Source organism: Aquarana catesbeiana, linkage group LG04 (genome assembly GCF_042186555.1).
Source record: "Aquarana catesbeiana isolate 2022-GZ linkage group LG04, ASM4218655v1, whole genome shotgun sequence".
Taxonomy (NCBI): domain Eukaryota; kingdom Metazoa; phylum Chordata; class Amphibia; order Anura; family Ranidae; genus Aquarana; species Aquarana catesbeiana.
Window position 1 is genome coordinate 248,319,412 of NC_133327.1, and position 22,841 is coordinate 248,342,252.

General features: G+C 39.6%; 1 protein-coding gene across 1 annotated transcript in view; it reads left to right on the top strand.

The window, feature by feature from the left end:
* Positions 1–22,841, top strand: part of LOC141139848 (probable cation-transporting ATPase 13A5) — a 266,762-nt gene that overhangs the window by 81,840 nt on the left and 162,081 nt on the right. The window contains exons 6-9 of the mRNA XM_073626376.1: positions 11,562–11,631; positions 12,060–12,194; positions 12,294–12,387; positions 17,268–17,399. Of these exons, the coding sequence (XP_073482477.1) occupies positions 11,562–11,631; positions 12,060–12,194; positions 12,294–12,387; positions 17,268–17,399 (431 nt within the window). The remainder of the gene's footprint in view (positions 1–11,561; positions 11,632–12,059; positions 12,195–12,293; positions 12,388–17,267; positions 17,400–22,841) is intronic.

Genomic DNA, 22,841 nt, shown 5'->3' on the forward strand with positions numbered 1-22,841 from the left:
ATGTATAATCGTTTCTGACATATATCGAGGAATGAGTGAGACGCCTTATTAAAGCAGAAGAAGAGCAGGGATTAAAATACGTCTTTCTTTTGTCATGTAAGGAGGTGGGAATATATAATAAATACAAAAAAAGCAGCGCTGTGACAAAAAAGAGGTGTATATGATATAACCAAATCAGATAAGTTGAATATTAGACCCAAATTTGAGATAGGCTCCAAAGTTCATATAAAAGTACATAATAAACAAAGGTAAAAAGGTAGAAAAGTCCTATCCAAAATCGATCTTAAATAGTGGATAAAGTGGGAAGCGTAGATAGGTGGAAATACAAATAAATCAATATGTCCTTCACCGCACCACTGTGGTATTGATAAGAATGCGCGCTTACCAAACGGCAAGCTTAAAGAAGCTTGCGACCTTAACCCGGTCGGGGCCTTTCAGGGTGGAACCATCAAAGGAAAAGCACACCACCTTCGCTTGGATTAAGCACGCTGTTCATCAATTATCACTGTATTGTGGAGATGTGACCCCTGGCTAGGGATAAACCTCGAGAGAGGTATACCAAAGAAAGAAGGAGAGCAACATAGCGTAATCCTGCTTTCACTTTTTATTAAAATTAATAAAATTGCACTTACATTCGGAAAGGTAAACAAAAGCACATAAGCCGGCCGGCTAGAAGCGAACGCCCGTCCTACAGACGGTGGATGCAGCACGTCAGCACGCCCGACGTACGTTTCGTCACACTCTGACGTCGTCTGGGGCACGGGCGACGCACTGACGTGTCGCATTAATATAATAAAACACCATAACCAGGCCTCGTACTGAGGACGGGACCGGAAATCACCTTGCGTTCCACTAGTTAAGGGCGGATAGCAAAGAAACGCCATCTTAGATGTGGGATTAAACGTAACGTAACATCCTGTATCCGTTTCTGATGTAAACAAAAACGGAAACGAACCAACTCATATAGCTAAGTATAAAATAACTTTATATGTAGGTTGATCCTTAACTAACAGGAAAATCAAATTTTAAAATAAATTTAATAAGAATAAAAATTAAAAATTAGTTAAAATCAATATTTAAATGACATCTTTCACCAGTGTGACCCTTGGTGAGAAAAAGAGGTGGTTGAATGACCCCCTTATATAATATACCACATAGGATGGCTCATAAAGACAAGAAGTTAATTATTGGGTATGCAAGGGCGTTCTCAAAGCCATTCGTAGCTACATTATATTCTAAGGGGCACGTGAAACGAAATGCACACCATACCACGATAAACATTATCAGGATAGTTAGTCCTAGGGGAAAGGAAGGTGATTTATTCCCAAGTGTAAAAAGCACTAAATACACCATGGCATAGGTCACATCTCAAGTAACAAAACAAGATAAAATACATTGGACATTTATCTAGTCCCAAACCTAGGATACCAAATTTGCACAAATAATAATGGGGCACATACCCCATTAAGTAAATCTAAGATTATCCCTTGGGGCATATACCCTCCCAGGAGTAATATATATCTAGTGTTGGCCATTTAATAAATGTAAGGGATATTCCTTAGAAATAATCCGGGACTCCAGGTAGATAGGGATTGTTTGTCGGACCAGAAATTCTAAGGATTTGATTATTTCTCATGAGTTATCAATGAAAGCATTAGTGTCAGTATCAATATTGAGCCCATGTGGGGCATAGCACTTGATTTTATGTATCCAGAGCATCTCAAGTTTTGAGATGCTCCTAACCAAAGAGCTGCCCCTCCAATGGGGCCGGTATCTATCAATTCCTAAAAAAAGTGTTTTGGAGGGGTCTTTATTGTGAGTGGTCAAGTAGTGCTTTGAGACAGAATGCTTAGGAAAGCCATTCAGGATGTTAGTGATATGTTCATTTAGATGAACGGAGAGGGGTCGCCTAGTCCTGCCCACATACTGTAAACCGCAGGGGCACTGCAGTAGGTAGACGACCCCCTCCGTTGTACAGGTAATGAAGGGCCTAATATCGTGCTCCTCATGGGTACTATAAGAGGTGAATTTCTGAGTTCGCCTGGATGTCGCAGAATTAAGCTTACAAACACGACATCTACCACATTTATAGTACCCCTTCAAGTTGTCAAAAAGGCCCTGAATGCCTCTAGTAGGGGGATCAAGCACATTAGGAGCCAATCTATTCCTAAGTGATGATGCTCCCCTAAAAATCACTTGTGGTTTGTCTGGAACCATACCCTTGCATACCCAATAATTGACTTCTTGTCTTTATGAGCCATCCTATGTGGTATATTATATAAGGGGGTCATTCAACCACCTTTTTCTCACCAAGGGTCACACTGGTGAAAGATGTCATTTAAATATTGATTTTAACTAATTTTTAATTTTTATTCTTATTAAATTTATTTTAAAATTTGATTTTCCTGTTAGTTAAGAATCAACCTACATATAAAGTTATTTTATACTTAGCTATATGAGTTGGTTCGTTTCCGTTTTTGTTTACATCAGAAACGGATACAGGATGTTACGTTACGTTTAATTAGTCAGTGCTTTGCCCGTGCCCCAGACGACGTCAGAGTGTGACGAAACGTACGTCAGGCGTGCTGACGTGCTGCATCCACCGTCTGTAGGACGGGCATTCGCTTCTAGCCGGCCGGCTTATGTGCTTTTGTTTACCTTTCCGAATGTAAGTGCAATTTTATTAATTTTAATAAAAAGTGAAAGCAGGATTACGCTATGTTGCTCTCCTTCTTTCTTTGGTATACCTCTCTCGAGGTTTATCCCTAGCCAGGGGTCACATCTCCACAATACAGTGATAATTGATGAACAGCGTGCTTAATCCAAGCGAAGGTGGTGTGCTTTTCCTTTGATGGTTCCACCCTGAAAGGCCCCGACCGGGTTAAGGTCGCAAGCTTCTTTAAGCTTGCCGTTTGGTAAGCGCGCATTCTTATCAATACCACAGTGGTGCGGTGAAGGACATATTGATTTATTTGTATTTCCACCTATCTACGCTTCCCACTTTATCCACTATTTAAGATCGATTTTGGATAGGACTTTTTTACCTTTTTACCTTTGTTTATTATGTACTTTTATATGAACTTTGGAGCCTATCTCAAATTTGGGTCTAATATTCAACTTATCTGATTTGGTTATATCATATACACCTCTTTTTTGTCACAGCGCTGCTTTTTTTGTATTTATTATGTAATGTGTGTATCCCACTTTCAGCGGCTGCTCTTGTGTTTGGTTTTGATCAGTGAACTGTCACTTTTTGTTTTTTCAATTTTGTTTTTCTCAGTATGTTTTTTACGCACTAGTTTCTGTTTACAGCGCGGTGATTTGTCTTTTCTTAGGTGGGAATATATACCTATGGAGTATTGCAAACAGTAGAACCATAAGGTTTCAATGTGTCTTTTGAAAGTTTAAAAGGGGGCGTAAACCTACAACGAGTATGAGTTGTAAGATAAATAAGTGAGTACAATCATGTAGAAGAATGAGAATTTAGTATAATTATTAAAAGATAATTAAGACTATATGGCTAAATTGTGGTGGTTCGAAAAACATTAATTTAATTTAAATCCAATAATGGAAAAGGATTGAGATAATTCCTATTATACATTAAACAGGACTTTTGGTTCACCTTAAAGAATATATAGAATATACATTTGCCCGCCTATCTGCAGGTATGTCTTGTCTTACCTATTGTGGGCAAATGAAGGGAAGATGAAAAAGTCAATACTTTAGCTAAGTATATAGTATTAGGAAAGTTCTAGAGTCAATCAGATGAAGTCGGATCATAGTCATTGGTGTAAGAGAGGGATATTCCGTTGTCTGGCCACTGTACGGTCAAGATTTCTTCATAAGATCCTGCAATGATAGGTAATTCCTCTATATCATATCCCATTAAAGTAAGGCGGTTAATGGGCTCGTAGGTTGCGCTGTGCATAAGAGAGGGGAGGATAGAACCAAATCCCGAATGCCGGAGTGCACAGGGTTAAGCGGGCCTTGCTGAAGATAAAGATCAGCTGTTTTTTTTTTCATGTGCCGTGGAGTATATGGACGGAAATGCAAACCAAAGTAATGAAGGTTAACTTAATGGTAATTAACGAGAGAGATGTAGAAAACAGCTGAAACAGTGCTGTATCTTAACTCGTAAGGAACGATAGTGAAGATGTCCATTAGAATTCCCTCCTAGCTCTCCGAGACCGAGGTGAATCGGATGGGCTGGAACCGCGGTGTGTGTTATAGCGGGGATTGCGTCTCCTGTTGCTGGAAGGTGATCTCCGTCCGCGAATCTGTGAGTCTTGTGCCTCCATCGGTTCTTCTTGCTGGATTTGTTTCTTCGTTGGTTGATAACGAAATTCTGCATACCAATTAGGTACGTCAATGAAAGGAATATCCAGGGCCTCGCAGAATGATTGTAAGTCCTCGAGGACCCTGAGGAGGGCTGTACGTCCCAAATGAGTAGCCGAGAGGCTAAAGGGGAACTTCCACCTATATTGGATTCCTCTGGTGCGTAATATATCAAGTAGAGGTTTGAGATCCCGATGGTGCTGCAGTGTAATACTGGACAGGTCTTGAAAGATCTGTATAGTGTGTCCTTCATGAAGTAATTGTTGGCGGCTTCTAGCTTGCTTGAGTATGTCTTCCTTGAGCCTGAAATCCACTATGCAGCAGATGATATCACGGGGGGGATCTGTGTCTCTGCCTTTGGGGCGAAGTGCCCTGTGTATTCTCTCCATATTGATCGGTGTAAGAGGTGGTCTATTCAGTAGATCGTTGAACAGGCCAGTTACCGCTGAGGGGAGGTGTTCTGTAGATACCGTTTCAGGCAAACCTCTAATCCTGAGATTATGACGGCGTCCTCTGTTGTCGAGGTCTTCGACATGACGCTGGATTTCTCTTAGTTGTAAAGTGTGAGTGTCGATTTTTCTGGTGGCTTTGCGCAATATTTGATCGTGCTTTATGGTCACTTGTTCTACCTCATGAACCCTGTCAGAAAGAGAGTGAATGTCAATGCGTAAATCCGCTATGGCCGCCGACAGGGTGTCCTTAATATCTGCTGCTATTGCCTCTAGGTCATGAATATTGAGGTATGGTTGAGCAGGAACAGGACCGCCGGTATTTTCCGTTATTACCGGTTCCAGAGTTGGAGGTAGGATCAAAGGATTAGGCTGTGGTGTATCCGATGTCTGAGGAGAACTGTGGCGGGAAGGCGCCATATTGCTTCTCTAAGCGTGGAACATTTCAGGGATATTCCGGCTGTTTCCTTCGGTCTGTCCTCTCGTGGAGCGGGATCTAGATGCCGAGGATGTTCTCGAAGCTGTCCCCATTGTCGGTAGCTTGTGTTGCTGCTATTAGTCTCTGGTTTTATGGTGAAAAGGCGGGTGACAGGCAGGAGCTCATCAGTTAAGCGGCCATCTTCCTGCTTGGCCAAACCACGCCCCATACCCAAATATTTTAAACCTCTAATCTTCCATATAAAGGGGTGCAGAGATTTAAGATCCCTACACTAAACATTAGGAACAGAGATGTTCAATATTTTGGTTTTCTCTATATTCACCTTTAAATTTGAGATTTCTCCATACCTTTCCAATTCTGCTAAAATATTTGGGCGTGTTCTTAAGGGATTAGATACAAAAAACATAATGTGTCCGCAAATGCCGACACCTTATGTTCTTGTCCAGCTATCTCCAGGCCCTCAATTTCTTGATTTGCCCACATGGTTGGTAACAAAGGTTCTAATGATAGTACAAAAAGTAGGGGGGAAAGTAGGCAGCCCTGGTGTACCGTTATTTAATGTGAAGGGTTCTGAACACCTCCCATTCACCCAGACTTGGGCCGTAGAGATGGTGTATAGAGCGTCTATCCACTTATGCATACGTGGTCCAAGACCAATGAATAGTAGTGTCAGAAGCATATACTCACAGTCCAGTCTATCAAAAGCCTTTTCGGCATCAATTGATAGAAAAAAAGTACAGATTTTTTTCCTTTTCTAGCCCAATACATTAAGAGAATGGTTCTTATTACATTATCCCTCGCTTCCCTACCAGGGACAAACCCCCACTTGATCTTTCTCTATCCAGTTAGGCATAAAGGGTTTTAGCCTCTCAGCCAAAATTCTAGCATAGATTTTAATGTCCTCATTAATTAATGATATTGGTCTAAAGCTGGAACATAGTGATGGATCTTTCCCCTCATTTACCAGAAGTGATATAAAGGCCCCTAACGCCTCCTTACGTATTTGCATACCTCCCCCGATAGAATTCATATATGTCTGAAAATAAGCAGTTAAACTACACATACATTTTTTCAAGTAAAAATACGTAAATCCATCTGGTCCTGGACTTTTACCTGCCTCCATATTCTTGATTGCCTGTTGAATTTCTTCTTTAGATATCTCCCTATCCAACTCAACTGCGCCCTCTTCTGATATAATTGGAAGTTTTGCCTTCTGTAGATATTGTTCCATTTTATTTTGTCTAAGTTGAATATCCTCAATATTCTGAGCACCATTTACTCTATACAAAAGTTGGTAGTATTCCTGAAAAACTTTAGTCACATCCCTCATAGAATGTTTCATCTCCCCTTTCTTATCTTTAATTTTTATTATATAATTTACCTTACTTCGAGGTTTAATTAATCCTGCCAACATTTTCCTAGGTCTATTTACCATTTCATAGTTCCTTTTAGCTGTTTTGTTAAATACCTGTTTGGTCTCCTGCTCCAAAAGGTCCCTTAATGCCTCCCGTTTTTCTGTTAGTTTAACCATCACTTGGTCAACATTTTTTCCCTTATGTAGCCATTCCAGGCTCTGGATTTCCTGTAAAAGAGAATTCATTCGAGCTTGCCAATTTTTTTTCTTTTGGCCCTTTCTGCTATTAGCCTTCCTCTCATGAAAACTTTATGGGTTTTCCAGAGGACAGATGGGGCAATATTTTCTGTGTTATTTTCCTTAAAAAGTCAGATCTTTCTCTAGCTCTTTCACTGCATTATAATCATATAGGAAAGACTCCTCCAAACTCCAAGACCTCTGCCTAGCTGGTAGCTCCTTCAACTCCAGGACCACCACAACTGGGACAGGATAAGAGAGAGTTATCAACTTTATTTCTGCTGTTACTAATCCTTCCAGAAGCTAATGATCTTTAAAAACATAATCAATTCTTGAATATGAGGAATGTGCTGGGGAATAGTAAGTAACATCTTTTTCCTTAGGAAGTAAAATTCTCCATGTTTCAACTAACTGTTGTTGATGTAACTTCTTTTTTTTTTTTTAAATTCTAAGATGATTACCTTCTGATCGTAGGGAGAGTGGTTGGGTGTCTAAAGTCGAGTCAGGAATTAGATTAGAATCCTACTACCAATTTCTCCTCTCTAAAACCTCCCAGTTTGTTAATAGCTCTATTCAGAAAGAGGGAGGGGCTGGCCTTTGGGCAGTAAATATTGGCAAGTGTACAGTCCATATTGCCTAAGAAACCCATAATAAATAAATATCGATCTTCAGGATCTGACATAAGAGCTTTCAGTCTAAATGGCGTATTCCTGTCAAGTCCGATTGAAATCCCCTTAGATCTTTTATTAGGGGAATAACCATGGAACCAAGTTGGAAAGACTTTTTCACCCAAACTAATTTTAGATGACCATTTTAGATGGGTTTCTTGTAAGAATATTATATAAGCCAAGAGACCTTTTAGTTTGCGAGATATCTGATAGCTCTTGCTGGGGCAGTTTAAGCCTCTAACATTATAGGACATTATTTTCAAGGGGGCCATGTTTCAAAAGAAATCTTATTTATAATGACATAGGAGAAGACTTCTACCTAGACTCTAGGAGTATGCCCTTTTTAACATGCAACAAAACCACAAAGCACCAAACATATACCCCTCATCCCCCCCCCCCCATAAATCTTATTCATAATGACATAGAAGTAGACTTCTATCTAGACTCTAGGAGTATGCCCTTTTTAACATGCAACAAAACAACAAAACACCAATTATTACCAACTATTACGTCCCTTGGGACGTCCATCAAACATTCGTTTAATCATTGTATTCTGTGATTCTTTCAAACCCGATAGAGGTTGTTAATTCTCTTTTCAATATTTTATTGAATGCATCCTGAACCACGGATTCTAAGTTTTTGTTTTTACTCGATTCAGGGAGATCCCGAATCCTTAAGTTATTGCATCTGCTCCGAATTTCTTGATCTTCAAGTCTATATCAAATGTTTCTTATCTCTACCCATTCCATCTCTACTCTTTCTTGCAGTTCCAAAATGGCGTTCTTATGTTCGTTTATGTGTTCTTCCATTTCTGCTATCCTTTGTAAGACATTCTTTATGTCCATTCTTGTTGCACTCAGCTCTCTTTAATCATGGATTCCAGATGGAACATCATGTCTGCCTTATCTTGCTTCGTTGGCAGTATTTGCAGATTTTCCAAATCTTTTTGCATTATCTGTTGTTGCTGTTGTTGAATATTTAATGAGCTCCCATCACATTTATTGATCTTAGATTGTGGAGACTGTGGTTTACTTAACCTTTGAGTCTCTTCTGATGGCAGTTTAACCCCGCTGCTCTTTCTTCTTCTCCCATATGGGTTCTCTTCTTTGTTTGCTCCACTAGTGGGGATGTTATCTAATTTTCATTCCCAGCCGCTTGATCCCCTTATCTTGAATCAGATATGATTTCATAGAATTATGATTGCCACTTACTGCCTGGTTTGTTTTGGCACCCTTCCTCCCCATTCCTCATTTAGACCAAGATGGCTGCAGCAGTGCAATTGTACTAAGTAGCCTAAATATTCTGCTCAAGAAATAAAATAAAGTGCAGTGCACCAACTGGAAATCTGGTAGTATCTGGTGGAAAAATAAACATCACAACAGAATCAATAAGTGTGGCTGGGACAGATCTAAGTTTTTATTTTCTTCTATTTTAATACAGTTTTTATATAAATATTTTTAATCCATATGATTCTCTTCATAGCATAAATGGTCATGCAAACAGGTTCTCTGGTCTCCGTTGTTAAAAGAGCTTAGTACAGACTTAATGGACCACACAATCAGGTTAAACAGTTTATATGTGGTCTAGGCTTTTATACTATCAGGAACAAAGTTTTAGTCTTAAAAGAATTAAGATAATCTGTTTCGGTGTCATGAAATAATCAAATAAGAAAGCCAAGCAAAAAAGTATGGTATGCAGGAGCGATTAATATTTATAAGATTACAATAGTAAAAAAAGATCTTGCTGTTAAAAAATCCTTTCCAGGCTCATCAGTCAGTTTCTCTATAGAGCTGCCACCAACCTAATCTCCATACACCTCCAGAACAGGGATCAAGGTAATAACTACACATGCCACTGAGACAGTGAGCTCATTCAGGGTCATCGGCTTTGATTATGCTTGTGGCTAGTCCTTTAGTCTCCCCGCAACTCCAGTCGTGCCTACCCAACTATCTGCTATGCACTTCCTCTTCACTTCCTCTGTTCCTCTGTTGGTGGGGCCTATCTCAAATGTCTCGGGTGTCCGCTGGTGTCCTTGGACCACAGCGGGGCACAGCGGGGCTCAGCGAGGCTCACTGGCTAAGTTTTATCACCTCTTGGCTCCTGTCACTCAAGTCTGGGTCTCGGGCTGCACCGAACACTCCCAAGCACTCCTGAGCACCTCCGACCAGTCCCGACCACTCAAACCTCTCTGGCACACTGCCGCTCTCTTCTGCTCCGCCTACCCACCTGGGTCAAAGCAATCTCCATGGACGGGAACATGGGAGCACCCGCAGATTGTCAGAACTCTTTAGGGCAGGGACCGCTGTCGCTAGACTCTAGATACGCCACTTGGACGGACTAGATAGGTGGATATTAATGAAACAGGAGTTGGGCCAAGCTTCTTACAGGAGTGTTTTTGATTATGCAGTACTGCATTGGTGACAGTATGTGTTGGGGGATATTTGTACTTGTAAGTTTTTGGACCTCAAATACAGTACATCAGGATTGAATGATTTTAAGAAATATACCATAGTTTATAGACTCTATAACTTTCCTACAGACTAAATAAGACACATATATTTGGGGTATTTTCACCAAAAAATGTAACAGAATACATTTTGGCCTAAATTCATGAAGAAAGATTATTTATTTGTAAAATTTTATAACAGAAAGTAAGAAAAGCGTGATTTTTGTTTATTTAGCAAAAAATAAAAAAACCCAGTGGTGATTACATACCAACAAAAGAAAGCTCTATTTGTATGTAAAAAAAAAAAAAAAATATATATATATATATATATATATATATATATATATATATATATATATATATATATATATATATATATATATTTCATTCAGTGTTGTATGTCCCTGCAATTGTCATTCAAAGTGCAACAGTGCTGAAAGCTGAAAATTGGACTGGGCAGGAAGGGGGTGAAAGTGTCCTCTTTAATAAAAGGGAACTTTTGTGTCCTGTCCAAATACCACACAATGGGGAATCCAGCTCTTGTAGTTCCTACAGTTATGCTTATATTAAACTCAAACTGGAATGTCCTAAATATACAACCCATTGTACCTGTGACAATGTCCTTAGCATCAATGAAATTGAATTTATTTTTATACTAATTGCTTTCATGAGATATCTTTTAGAGCTACTATATTTTAAGGATGTATTGAGTTTGATACACAAACAATATAATTGGATTGATCCTTTCTTGCATTAACTATCAACAAACAATTGAGTCTGGTTAAGGTAGATAACTCAGGTAAACTCCTACCTTGTAGCAATAAGGTCTGGGCTTAATAATCAGGTGTTATAATTCTTTAAAGGGGTTGTAAAGGCAGGTGTTTTTTTTTATCTCAATGCATTATATGCATTACTATAAAAAGCCTTCTGTGTGCAGCAGCCTACCTCAGCCCCCTAATACTTACCTGAGGTCCCTCTATGTCCAGCGATGTCTTCGAGTGTTTCAGCCATCCAAGATTCTCCCTCCTGATTGGCTGAGTCACAACAGCGGCGATATTGGCTGTCATTTCTGTCAATCAAAGTCAGCTAGCCAATCAGGGGAGAGAGGGGGCGGGGCCCAGGCGGGTCTCCATGTCTGAATGGACACAGTGAGCTATGTCTCGGCTCGGGTGCCCCCATAGCAAGCTGCTTGCTGTGGGGGCACTGAACAGGAGGGAGGGGCCAGGATCACAGTAGAGGGACCAGCGAAGAGGGGGATCCGGGCTGCTCTGCACAAAACCACTGCAACAGAGCAGGTACATATATATTTTTATGGGGAAAAAAAACTAGACTTTACAATCACTTTAACTTCTTGCTGGGTCACTGACAAACATCAGACAGAGCTATGTAGCTTATTAATCAGTCTGCCGGTTTTGCATCCTGCATTTAACCTTTTTCCATGATGAACATACATACTAATCAATGATACTGTATACCGGGATGTGTAATTGCAAGATCATGACAGAAACAAGACATATGCTGAGATACAAAACAGCATAACTTAAAGTTTTACTGATAGAATTGTTTTATGCAAATTTTTTGTGTATTGTGTTTGTTGCTTTCTTTTTCACTGCTTTCCTATTTAAACTTGTAGGCAACAGTTCTGTGGACCAAACACAATAGAAGTAGAAATTGTTCCAATATGGAAGCTGTTATTTAAGGAGGTAATATCACTAATCTATTCTGTTTTTGTTTTGTATGGATGTCTCATGAGTGTCAGCAGTAGACACTCTAAAGAGCAAGCACTTAATCTGCAACTCTTTTACCATGCCACATTCCTTATTGTTATTAATTGGTTGGAAAGGGATAAAATGCATGTAGTTTATTTAATAATTTATAGAGCATTAAGCATTTTTTTATCATGTTCAAATGTATTTGGATGTTAATAAAGGGTATTTTCAGAAATCTGCATAATAAACCTATCATTCATTTCATGTTCGAATAAAGTATATAAAGTATATAATCAATGTGATTCTATATGACTATCAGTTAAGGACCTCAGATTGTAAGCATCTTGAGGGTAAATGGTCAGCGTAATGTACCTCTAATAAAGAAAAATAAATCAATAAATGCTATACATTTATTTTAACAGATTTTGAACCCATTTTACTTTTTTGAAGTTTATTCACTAAGTACGTGGCTGGCAAATGGATATATAGAATATTCCTTGGCCATATTAATTATGACCATCTTGTCTATTCTTGCAACAATTTACTTGCTAAGGATGGTAAGCATAATTCTGTTACTTTAATATTTCCATATTTTTTTGCTTTAATCTAAATACACAGATGGTAACTAAGTTATTTGATTTTCTTTACCTTTATAGCAATCAGTTAAATTGCATCATATGGTGGAATCACATAACAATGTTTTGGTGTCCGTTCTTCAGAGAAATAAGACACCCAAAGGGCAAAAGACAGGTAAGACACTCAAAGGGCAAAAATAACACACATGTAATACTTACCTGCTCTGTGAAATGGTTTTGCACAGAGCAGCCCAGATCCTCCTCTTCTCGGGTCCCCCGCCGGCGCTCCTGACTCCCCCCATTTCTGAGTGCCCCCGCTTGCTTTGGGGCACTCATGCATGCTTGCTCCCAATCCTGCTGCCCTATCTAAGCCAATTAGAAGTGAGAGGGCTAGGAGATCTGACTCAGGGAATATTAAGGGAGGGCTGGGCGGGTGGATTTTAGCTAATCTGGTTTTTAAAGGTTGAATGCAGCAATTTCCTGCAATATAAGATGGTATACAGTATACTCACCTTTTCAATTAACCATTTTTTTTCTATCTTTCCTCTGTTTCAGCTCTGCATCCTCAAAAAGTCTCTTTGGCATTTGAGACTTTTGGGAGTGCTGGATGCCTGTATCCCACCATGTGCTGGTTCCTTTTTCTGACCCCCTATATCACTTTAGGGCTCAGCTTCAGCTTTTTATTATTATCCTATAAATCGCTGGCAGACCAAAATATGTCTTCAATTGATTAATGAGAGGAAAGAAGTGTAAAAGACTAATATCATACAATACCTGCATGCTGTATTACTTGGAGGCCCACAGTTGTTTCTTACTTTCTAACACTGTTGTTTTGAATATTAATGTTCCCTAGAAAAGAAAACTGTATGCATAACTAACGTATTCAGGTTTAGTGCATGCCGGGTCAGCATGCACCACTTTACTTGACTATTTACTCCATTATTAATTTGCTTATCTGTCATTTCGAGAAGCCTGATGTAACCAAGTGTTTTATTTTCTCTTGTCTTCGTGGTCAATTTATTTTGACTCCTTTTCTATTTTAAGGCAACCTCTTAAGGTGTATCTCTAGGCTAAATTGTGAATAGATTGGGGAATAGTTTGACCCCTTGTCAAGATTTGATTACTAACCATGTCCTCATTGGGGAGATTCTTCTTATCTATTTATTCTGGTAACCATTGTTACTAAGAAAGAAAGTGAGGGGGAATTCAAAATTTTTGAGTGTTTTCCAGATCAGGAGGTGCGAAGAGATCTTAAAATGGGGATACCTGTTTCAGGGACAACTGTCTAAGATGGTAATTCCCCTCACTTTGGGAGATTTCTTCCAACTTCCTGTTGCATCTCTGGGACAGGATGTGAAGGCTTATTTCCCACATGGTACACAGATAATAAAAAAATAACTGGCAGATGGTTTACCCTTTTTGACAATATTGTAACATTTAACATTGTAATATTAATTGGATAATTTAATATTGAGTGAGTCGTGTCCAAAGAAAGAGGGTAGAGGTTGCTTGCAACATAGTTTCAATATGCTCACTTTGAAAATCATAGACTATATTTTCTCTTCTTCATGTTTATATAGGGATATAACCCCTTCCTACTCTATTCAAAACTGAAAAACATTTTGGCTATAGATACACTTTAACCATCTGCTGACCGTTCACAGTAAATATATTGTAAGTAGGCAGCAAGTGCAGGCACAATCACAAAACTGTACCTCGGCTCCTTATTCTGGGTTCACCGGAACGCATGCAAACTCGTGCTGTGTCCAGTTTGGCAGCTGATTTCAGGTAATGATTTTGGCAGTTGATCAGCTGTATCCAGTCACACACAGAGTTCTGTGTGTACAAACACACAAAACTCTGTGTGCATAGGAAAAACGATCTGGCTGTTTCTTCTCCCTGAAAAGCAGGGAGAAAAAAACAACCAGATAGTAAAGTAAAAGCAGCACACATATCATGTTGTTAGGCACACAGTTAACCCCTTGATATTAACCCTTTCCCAGCCAATGTCATTAGTACAGTGTCAGTGTACAGTATTATCACTGATCACTGTATTATGTCCTGTACACACAATAGGATTTTCCGACAACAAAATCTATGGGAATTTTTACCGACGGATGTTGGCTCAAACTTGTCTTGCATACACACACGGTCACACAAAGTTGGTTGGAAATTCCGAACGTGAAGAACGTGGTGACGTACAACGCGTACGACGAGCCGAGAAAAATTAAGTTCAATATCCAGTGCTGCTCTTCTGCTTGATTCCAAGCATGTGTGGCACTTTGTGCGTCGGAATTGTGTACACACGATCGGAATTTCCGACAACGGATTTTGTTATTGGAAAATTTGGGAACCAGATCTCAAATTTTGTGTGAGGGAAATTCCTATGGAAAATGTGTGATGGAGCTTACACACAGTCGGAATTTCCGACAATAAGGTCCTATCACACATTTTCCATCGGAAAATCCTATCGTGTGTATAGGGCATAAGTGTCACTAGTGAAGTTGGTGACATTAGTAACATTCCCAGATATGATTGCCCGCCACCCTATTACAGTCCCATTATAAGTCTCTGATCACTGCCATTACAGTATAAAGTCTATAGCTGCGTAAATTCCAGTATATATACCATAGTTTGTAGACGCTATAACTTTTGCACAAACCAATTAATATACACTTATTGGGATTTTTTTTTTAGACATTTTGGTCTCAATTTATGAAGAAATTTGATATTTTGATTTTTTAATGGATATGTTTTATACAGAAAGTAGAAAATATTGGGGTTTTTTTTCCCAAATTGTTGGTCTTTTTCAGTTTAGGTAATAATAAAAAAAACAACACAGCAGTAATTAAATACCACTAAAAGAAAGCTCTATTTGTGTAAAAAATTATAAAAAAGTTTGTGTTGCATGACCACACAATTACCAGTTAAAATAATGCAGTGCTGAATAGCACAAAATGGTCATGAAAGGGGTAAAAACTTCTGGAGGTTGAGTGGTTAAGAAGCCACATGTTCTGTTATTAAGTTCCATTCAAAATGTATATGCTAGTCACTTTAGGGTTGTATAATAAATTCTACTACAACTCTTTAATTTCACATCTTATTATTTTTAAGACTTGTATTAAATGTTTGTATAAAAACAAAAAATGGGGTAGGGTTGGGACTTTAAATGAGGCCTGTGGGTGTGTATAATAATATAAGTATATCGCATGAAAGGAACCTGAGTGTCACAGACCACTAGGGGCGGTTCATGGTAGTGATATTGAGAGAGCGTAATTAAGCAGTATAATAACATTTATTTATTTATGTAAAAATACAATCATAAACATTCAACATAAGTTGATATAATCATAATACATTTAATAATAATTTAATAATAAAAAAAAATTCTTAATCACTAGGACATGATTTGTGACAAACAGTGAAATCCATGACAACAAATAGATACAATTCATGTATACGGAATTCACATGATTAGTACAAACAAAGAACATTATTAATTGGGATTTTTGGAGCAAGCATAACTTGGTATCACTGGATGAACACTTTACGTGTTTCATGGCCTTTCCCCAATCGTCAGGAGTTGGATGCATGCGTTGTACTATAAAGTAATGAAATATAGGATTATTTTAATGGTTATCTAGGTATTGGGCCCTGAGGGTGAAAGATAAAAGTAATAGCTTTGTTACTTACAAAGTGGCTCGTAGATGGAGAGCAGTTCCAGGGGTGGAGTTTTACAGGGGTCTGGTAGAGGTGATCTCACCTGGGACTGAGGTGGGGAATAGCCAGATAAAATCCAGAGAGGACATAGCCACAGGGGTGGGTCGACGGTCCCTGAGTATGTGTGTGTATGATGCATGTTGGATGCAGGGTTAGAATTTGATCAAATCTGTGTGACATAAGGGAGGAATGGTATTCCTCACCTCAGTCCCGGGTGAGACTACCTCTACCAGACCCCCGTATAACTCCACCACTGGAACTGCTCTCCATCTATGAGCCACTTTGTAAGTAACAAAGCTATTACTTTTATCTTTCACCCTCTGGGCCCAATACCAAAGCCATTAAAATCATCCTATATTTCATTACTTTATAGTACCACGTATGCATCCAACTCCTGACGATTAGCAAAAGGCCATGAAACGCGTAGAGTGTTCATCCAGTGATGCCAAGTTATGCTTGCTCCAACAATCCCAATTAATAATGTTCTTTGTTTGTACTAATCATGTGAATTCCGTATACATGAATTGTATCTATTTGTTGTCATGGGTTTCACTGTTTGTCACAAATCATGTCCTAGTGATTAAGAAAATGTTTTTATTATTAAATGTATTATGATTACATCAACTTATGTAACTTGTATTTTTACATCATAAATGTTTTATTATACTGCTTAATTACGCTCTCTCAATATCACTACCAAGAACTGCCCCTAGGGGTCTGTGACACTCAGGTTCCTTTCATGCGATATACTTATATTATTATACACACCCACAGGCCTCATTTAAAGTCCCAACCCTATACCCCTTTTGGTTTTTATACATACATATGCAGGGATGGAGGCTTGTTTGTGTATAGTCCCAGGTTGAGACAGGTCACACCCCCTGTTGAATTAAATGTTCATACGATGTTAGTATGCCATGGAATATAGGAATGTCATTGAAAATATAAGCATGTCATTAGAAATTTCAGAATATTTCTTTCTTCTTTTCCTCAAAAAAAAATATCCTGACAGAACCTGCTGCCTTTCTTCTCAAATTAGCATTTGCATATCAGCGGCTGTGTCCATGTAGCCATTGCATCCCAATTAACATGAATGAGACTGCCTGAATGCAGGTGAATGGAACACCTGTGCATCTTGTGCAGGCAGACAGGACCCCGGCACACATGTGCACTGTGTACGTCTGTGTGAATGAGGCCCTACAGAGCAATACACTGTTTAGCACATTTGCACTGCTATATAATTTATTAGAGGCAATAGCGGATTATCAGGGACTTAAAACTGTAGCAAACAATGCTTAAAAGAAAACAGTTTGGATAATACTTTTTATTTTATAGGGTGTGAAGAAGTACAGTCTAAATATCTGGTTCCTGGAGATGTCATTGTTTTATCAGAGAAGAAGTTTTTTCTGCCCTGTGATGCCATGCTAATATCAGGGGGTTGTGTGGTAAATGAAGGCATGTTGACAGGTACAACAAATGTGTCAAGTGTGCTATGGAAATTAAAATCTGTTATAGTTATACATTTGTGGCCATAATGTTGCAGGATTTAAAGTGGTTGCAAACCCAAATAAAGTAATATCTTGGATCACGAGCATAATTTGTTCCAGAAGAATGCTTGTAATCCAAAGCACTTGTATATCAAAGCGAGTTTCCCCATAAGAAATAATGGAAACTCTGCTTCACAGCCACTGCTTGTCTATGCAGTACCGCACGTGGCAAGAGGTGCGGGGGGCACCGGAGACAAAAATATCTCATATTTTGTGAAACGCTCGTAAACCGCGTTACTCACAATCCGAGGTTCCACTGTACTCAAAACAACACAATTTTGCACAATTTAGTAGATAATACTGTTATAACCTAAATAGCTTTTGTGTACTTGTGAAAATGTACTCTCTATTTCGTTGTAGCCCTTGTAAATTTGCTGATCCGTTGTGCGGCATAGCTTGGAGAGACATGACAGCACACGATCCCCCTCTCACCTATACACTCTCACTCTCTGTCTGCCTCTCTTTCTATCTCTCTCTCTCTCTCTCTGGGCTCCGTTCATGAAGCGATATGGAGCATTTTTAAAAAAACGCGGTAAAATACCATGCAGCATTTTTTTAAAAGTTTTCAGGCATTTACAAATAACTGCTACTAAAATACCACATTAGTTATTTTATGAAGTTGGTGGTAGCCAACGTATTTACTTACAGTAGTTAATACTGCATTGTTAAGGAATGGTCGGCCGCTGGCGTCCTTAACAACCGATGAGTCATCAGCTGTCAGTGGGGTTCCCGCTGACAGTTGAATGTAAATAAAGAGTTGTCGGCAATGAAAAATTAAGGATAAAAATGGCATGCCCCCGCGACCAATCCGTACTATGCCCTTCGGGTCTGGTATGGATTTTGAGAGGAATCTCCATGCCTAAATTTAAGAAAAAACGGCGTGAGGCCCCCCCCAATATCCATACTAGACCCTTATCTGAACATGCCGCTGACAGGTCAGGAAAGAGGGGTGGACGAGTGAGCGCACCCTCTACTGAACTACACCAGGCCCCATGCCCTCAACATGGGTGGATGCTTTGGGTCAGGGAGGCTCTGCCCCCCCAAAGCACCTTGACCCCATGTTGATATGGACAAAGGCCAGGGTTGTGGGGGCAGGCGGGACAGGGGCTTATCGAAGTTTCGAAGCCCTCTATAACAAGATCCTGGCCCCCCATGTAAATAAGTATTGGGTACATAGTACAAGTAAAATTGTAGTGTAAAAAAAGACAGTAGGCAGTTTCTGTCCTGTATTAAAAATACAATAAAAAAAATGTCTCCCGTTGTAAATCCATCGTCAATTACGACGCCTGCCACCACCGCCGACCCAGAAAAAAAAGCTCTGCTCCCGACATGGGCTCCCGCCGTCTGACAGCTCCGTCGCCTCCTGCCGCTAAATAAACTAAGTGGCGATGCTACCCGGTGATGTCAGCGGGTGGCCCCGGCCCCTTGTGATGTCGCAGAGCCAGCATGCACCTGGTCAGCAACGTCACACGGGGATGGATTTTGGGGGGACCCACGTTATTTTAAATTTTGGCAAGGGGGTTCCCCTCAAACTCCATACCAGATCCCAAGGGCCTGGTATGTATTGGGGGGACCCCACGCTGTTCTTTTTTCTTAATTTGTCATTGCCGGCATTTCTTTTTTCTTCATTCATCTGTCAGCGGGGAACCCTGCTCACAGCTGAATAACTCATCGGTTCATAAGGACGCAGTGGCTGCCCACTCCTTAACAACCATGTTATTTACTGGCTGTTAAGTATGCCGGCGGCCGCCTGCTGAATGGGCAGAACACCCCCCTGTTTGGTTTGCAGCAGAACTCCCGACCAGGGGAAATGTTCTAATCTGAACAGCAAACCCCATTGAAGTCTATAGGAGCCGAAAAATGCCCATTTTTGAAGGCTTATATGGAAGTAATTTGCCATAAAAGGGATATGGGTACTGCCCTGGGGGACATGCATCAATACATTTTTATTTTTTTAAACAATCGTTTTTGCAGGAGCAGTGATTTTAATTATGCTTAAAGTGCAACAATAAAATGAAAAACTCCTTTAAATATAGTGTCTATCGATAGACTTGTGTACAACCTGCCTGTCGGAAAATGTTCTCTCAATCATTATCGCTGGATACAGCTGGCAGTGCTAATCAGTTTAATCTGACAATGGGGAAATAGCTTCCTTTCATCTGTAAATCCATGTAATAATATGTTGTATACAGAGGAAAAAAATACACTTTGTATGACCAGATAGCATCACATCCTCTACTACGTGCATCAATTGCATATACAGATAAAACTTTGTTTAGATTTTGAGAATGCCTCCCTTAAACTGTATAAATGATTGCAGGGAGTCATTACAATACAATTGCTAAAAGCCTAAAATAACCCATTGTTTCCAAAGGGCAATTCCCTTCTGCACTACCACTCGCTTAAATATACAGTAGTTACTCCAAATAGGTATAACAAAAAAATGTAAACCCATGGCTTATGATTCCTTAACCAATATCCACATTTTATTCAATTATTGGAAAATCTGTGCACTACCCAGAGAATACCCCCCCCCCCCATCACCTCTAACAGATCTACCTCTCCCACACATGCAAAAAAATAAACAAAAAGGATTGAGCTAGGTGCATATAATATGAAACTCAATAGTGTTAAAAAAATATAAACCGTGATGGAAGACCTGCTGCTGAACACTATAACCCCGATACAAGGGCAAAAAGTGTAATGTAAATATATATATATATATATATAAAGTGCAGCACTGGACAAGATAAACAGATTAATAAGAGAATGTATAAAGTAGTGGTATTACATACAATAAAAAAGTGCATAAATATTTGACCAAAAAATAGTGAAATAGTTCAAAACTAAGTCCCAATAAATATCCAAAATTATTTGCAAATAAGAAAAATATGTTGAGAAATCCCAGTGTGGTATTCCGACTGAATAGTGCTGCCCGTCACCAGATGTGAGAGAAATGGAGGCTTATTGAAAAGCCTGCGACCGCCCTTACTCAGGGGGGTCAATACAGGCTTAGTAGATCATACAATCGAACGTCGGCAGATGGTCCTCGACCCTCCTTCCTCCTTCCGAAGAATGTCCCAGGCGACAGCGGGGATTGCTCCAGACCATGAAGTGACAGGATACTTAAAAGGCTCAGGAACTCCAGCAAATTGACCATGTTATGGAAGAAAAAGGAGGATTCCCATAGTGTAGGTTGCCAAACCGGTTTATTAAAAATTAGGCATGATATACATGGCTCAAAAACAGGGTGAAAATCCGCAGAAATCCAAACAGAGAAGTAAAAGGCTGAATCGCCGTTTAAAATTGAATCGCGCATGCGCGATACGAGCTCATGTTGTGACCCTACGACTGTTTCGTCACAACTGACGTCATCAGGGGTACGTGATCACGCACGCGCATACCCACTAAATAGCCAAACGGCGCTACGTAAAGCGCCGCTATTGGCTAAGATAACTGCTGCTCACCGTATTGAAAGGACAGGAAAAAAATATCAAGATGTTAATCGCCTGCTATGCAAGCTGTTCAATAGGCAATCCACCATGCTAATCGAACAGATGCCATCTAGTGGACAATTAAAAGAAAACCATACTATGTATAATTAGTAGGTGGACATAGTACTCCATGACAAAAAGTTATTAATATTGCTAATAGCTAAACAAAAAAGGTTGCCCTACACATCTAGACAAAAAGAGAGGAGTCATTTCCCAGAATATAAATAACTCATGAAAGCTATAGATAACATATATATATACATATATGTAAAGTGTATAAAAAATATTCTTATATAGGAAAATAAATCCATATAGTCATTGTTACCTGACACCAACAGAGCAGAACATATGTAATGCAAAAGCTTCTCATTAATGGGGACAATGACTGTAACCCACAAAAATAATCAGAATCGTCTACAGGGACATCAACTGTTATTAATAAAACAGTTGATGTCCCATTCGATGTTCAAACCATTGGGGGCATGAGAGCCAAGTTTATAGATCCTGTGAGTCTCGGATCTAGAAATGGCTCTCTTGCCATTGCTGCCACACCAATGGGGGACGTATTTTTCAATACCAATGAAGATGGTACCAGTGGGATCTCTATTATGTACAAGGTCATAGTGTCTAGAGACACTATGCTTGACAAAACCTTGTTTGATGTTGGTGATGTGTTCACCTAGTCTTACGTGCAACATCCTAATGGTGCGTCCTACATATTCTAGTCCACAAGGAAACCTAAGTAAATATACCACACATTTAGTGGTGCATGTAATCGGTGATTTTATGGGATATGAAAGGCCCGTATTTACTGAGGTGAATTCAGTCAACCTCCTATCGCTCAATGTATTGACCCTACAGACCTTGCACCTCCTACATGGGGAAAACCCCGTAAGATCACCAAAAAAACTGTGAGGTATAGGGGGGTCAGGTACGTTAGGTGCCAAAATATGTCTAAAACTGGTGGCCCCTCTAAACAAAACACGAGGTTTATCTGTCAATAAGGGCCCCAGGACCCGATCGTTCTTGAGAACCGGCCAATGTTTTCTGATGATTCTTTTAATGGCCCAATGTTGGCTTGAATAGGCGGTTAAGAAGGCCAGTCCAAAGTCCTCTCTGTTTTCTACTTGGGGAGGTCCATCAGCTAGTAAGTCCCTGCGGTCCCTGTTCCCTATCTCACAGATCAAGGAGTCCAGGACTGTCTCATCATAACCTTTGCTCATGAACCTCGATTTTAAAGTAGAGGCTTCACTATAAAAGTTATCTAGATCCGAGCAATTCCGCCTAAGGCGTAAAAAGTGACCCTTAGGGACGGCAGATAACCAGGAGCGATGGTGGCAGGAGTCTAAAGGGATAAAACTGTTCCTGTCGGTGGGTTTGAAAAAGGTAGAAGTAATAATCCTATCTCCCACACATGCACCTAGTAATTGATACAGAGGGTTGAATCCCGTTTTGCTAAGTCCACATCATGTTGCATCTGGGTAGCTTTAAAATGTATACAGGGTATGTGGACTAGGTGTATCAATACCATCTTCAAGAGTTGGATGCTGTAATGTTTCTATGATTAATCTGGAGTTTTTTAAGAGTATCTTTTTCTATAAAAGATCTCAGAAGATACTATTAAATGTTCAACTGATATTCTTTACAATACACAAAGGTTTCACTGTGCCCGACATTTAACAATGTGTGGATCCACTTCTCATGAAGTGTACATCTTAGGATTTAAAGAAGTTGATACTCATAATTATTTAAAAGAGGTAACCATCTTATTGGATGTGGCACAGCTAAGTAAAGGGAACTTCAGTTCATCAATAAGCAGCAGTACAGACCTGCTGCAATTTATTAGTAATCCTGAAAAATGGCCAAAG